This window comes from Asparagus officinalis, chromosome 4 (genome assembly GCF_001876935.1).
Source record: "Asparagus officinalis chromosome 4, Aspof.V1, whole genome shotgun sequence".
NCBI lineage: Eukaryota > Viridiplantae > Streptophyta > Magnoliopsida > Asparagales > Asparagaceae > Asparagus > Asparagus officinalis.
Window position 1 is genome coordinate 31,674,953 of NC_033797.1, and position 3,045 is coordinate 31,677,997.

General features: G+C 40.1%; 1 protein-coding gene across 1 annotated transcript in view; it reads left to right on the forward strand.

The window, feature by feature from the left end:
• The window catches only part of LOC109837108, a 5,028-nt gene continuing 2,525 nt past the window's right edge, over positions 543-3,045 (forward strand). Inside the window, exons 1-4 of the mRNA XM_020405198.1 lie at positions 543-1,293; positions 1,379-1,538; positions 1,630-1,812; positions 1,897-1,980. Of these exons, the coding sequence (XP_020260787.1) occupies positions 1,022-1,293; positions 1,379-1,538; positions 1,630-1,812; positions 1,897-1,980 (699 nt within the window). The 5' untranslated portion in view covers positions 543-1,021. The remainder of the gene's footprint in view (positions 1,294-1,378; positions 1,539-1,629; positions 1,813-1,896; positions 1,981-3,045) is intronic.

Sequence of the window (3,045 nt, forward strand, 5' to 3'; positions counted from 1 at the left end):
ATATTTAAAGAATGATCCAAGTTTTAATACACTTGATTTGATTTAATGTTTATGATACAGTAAACTACTGTAGCATAAATAGTAACTTCAAGCACAGAGGATCATTTTGATTTACTGTTTGTACTACAGTAAACTACTGTAATATGAACAATAATTCCGAGTAAAGAGACCCAAATTTGATTTGCTATTCACGCAGCAATATTTACTGTAATTATTTGGATTCTTTTTAGGAGTGGATGGGCCGTCCACATGCATACAGGCTAGTTACTCTTTACCCACACCCAACAGCATCATTTGGTCGGTGCTCATTAGCTAAACAGTAACTCTTGTAAAAATCATTATTCCATGCAAAACATGCAGTTCATGCGTCAAACAACAAAAAAGCACACACTTTCTCCGTTCTTATTTTCAACCAAGCTTAAAGTCATTCTGTTTCGACCCCGCCCTTAATAAAATCTGGTCCCAGTCATACCACGACCACAAACTTCGCGGTCAAAAACTCTGCTCGCCCTTTTGGTGTTCAATCAAACCTCGTGCAACTCGTTAACCCTCAAAAAAAGTTCCAAAATCAAAACCCAGAAAATTTCAAACCCTAACCGTCCAATTCCCCAATCCCCTCGGTCCCTAGTCAGAACAACGCGGCCTAATCCAGTCAAGTCGCAGCCCATATAAATTAACCCCAAACTTACTCCAGGGATGATCCTTAGCTTTGATTTGCCCCGTTTTCGTTCTGAATCTCTCTGGCTCCGCTAACCCCTCAATCGCGAACCCTAAAATTAGCGGGAGCGAAGGGCCGTGGCCCTACAGAGAATCCAAATCCCCCGACTCCGCGCCTCTCTAGCTCAATCCTTATCCATTCCTCTCCCAAACCCCCTTGTCCTCTTCCTATTGATTCTCTTCTCTTATCACCACCACTTAGCTCTCTCTTATCCTTTCATTCCCTCGAGCTTCGGACCCTGAGGGAATCCAATCTTTGAGGGGCTTTGGTTTATACCCAAAATTATCATCTGGGTTTTGTTCCATGGCGTTGATTATGGATGCCCTGATTGAGATTTTGAAGAAACCCACTATTGGGGATATTGTATCGGAGCTTGCGATGTTTGCTGCCCCTTTGTGGATTGCTGTGTTTGTTGGTCTGGTGGTGGGCTGGAGTTGGAGGCCGAGATGGGCTGCGGATTTGGTCGATGTGCAGAGGGGGAATTCTAATAGTGGAAGCAGTTTGTTGAGGTTGGATAATTTCAAGGGTCTTGCTAGTTCGAGCTGTGAGAGGGAGGAGAAGGTTGTGGAGATCAGGTAAATTGAAGGGTTTTGGTTGTGTTTGTTGAGTTTTGGGATTGATTTGGGTTATGGGTTTTTGATGGGTTTGGATTCTGTGCAGCGCGCAGGTTGTTGAGAAAGAGGAACGGGCAGTGACTAGTGAGGACTTGAAGCATTTGTTTCAGCTTGTGGAGGTTACAGATGGAGGTCCTGCTTGGCAACAGATGATGAATAAGACTATGCCGGGGTTTGCCTATCGAGCTTGGAAGAGAGAGCCTGAGGTATAACTCTTTCACCATTGAAATAGCTAGGAGAATTTTAATTTATCTTTGTTTGATTCGATGTGTATTGTGTATGTACAAATAATTAAAGACTGGTCCTCCACAATATCGAAGTAGTACGATATTTGAGGATGCGACGCCAGAAATGGTGAGGGATTTCTTTTGGGATGATGAGTTTAGAACCAGCAACAGATGGGATGATATGCTCCTCCAGCACACAATGCTTGAAGAGTGTGGGAAGACTGGGACGATGGTAGTTCGTTGGGTGAGAAAGGTAAGAGCTTTTTTGGTATTGGAGGTCTCTAGTTACAAAGATTTGATAGTATGTTTGCTTATGAGCTTTGTTGTGCTTGTGTAGTTCCCCTTCTTCTGCAGTGATAGGGAGTATGTTATTGGTCGCCGGATATGGAATGCAGGCGGGACTTATTACTGTGTAACTAAGGTATGTTAAGGGAAAAACTTTTTAGCTGACTTTCTGCTATTATAATCGTGTCTTATGTTTCTATTGGAATGGATTTAAGTAGTGTGTATATCGGAACTATTTTGATCTTTGTTAATGATGTCCTGATATCGACTATGGTCAGATTTGGTAGGCTCTTATGTTAATAACTTGTTGAGATTCTTTGACGAGCTTGTTCAATCACAGTTCACACTTATTTGGACTAATTTACATTTCTTGAGCCCCAATAATGCATGCACGTTTATGTTTGATATTTGCTGTTGTCTAATTCTTAAACCTTATATCTACATATGTTCATAGTCTAGACTTTTTAGGAGATGTCAACGCCTTTTAGCCTCTACCATTAAGCATGGGCAAGTGGCTAGGTTTAAGATAAATCTTCTGCACCCATTAGTTGTTTTTATATTGCGTTGTGAACTTGATGGTAGATAGATTATGATGTTAGATTTGTAGGGCTGTCAAAGTTGGGAAAAAGATTTGTCAAAATCCCATTCGATTAATTTGTTATATTGAGGAGGCGGCTTGAGCTTTGAAGCTCAAGTTTGGATAGCATGTTTCAAAGTCGCCTTAATGACATGTTTGATTGCTAGTCATCCTTGTATTTTTTGCCCACATTGATTATTTATCTCATCCCACTACTACGAGTAATGCCCAAAATACTAAGTCGAGGGATGCAATGGTTAACCCATTGCATGTGCAATATTAACATCTAATAACACTCCTTATCCCTAAAAGATGCAGTGAAGAAGGAGATCTAATTCAACAGTATACTATACATCATATGTTTTGCATTGTTAGGGTCTATGTGCACGTAAAGACATTTAGCATATCTTTATAGCATTAGGTAAAAATCAAATTTATTTGCAGTGTTAGGGTCTATGTCCTGAAACATTCTGTCAAACTTACTGACATTAGGTAAAAATCAAATTTATTTGCTTCTCTTCGATAAGTGTGACTATATTTTTGTTCCTTACGCTGGTATAAATTATTGTTTTAAACCCATGAGTATTTTGTTTTTACAGTTTTCTTGGATAAGTGTAGCATGTC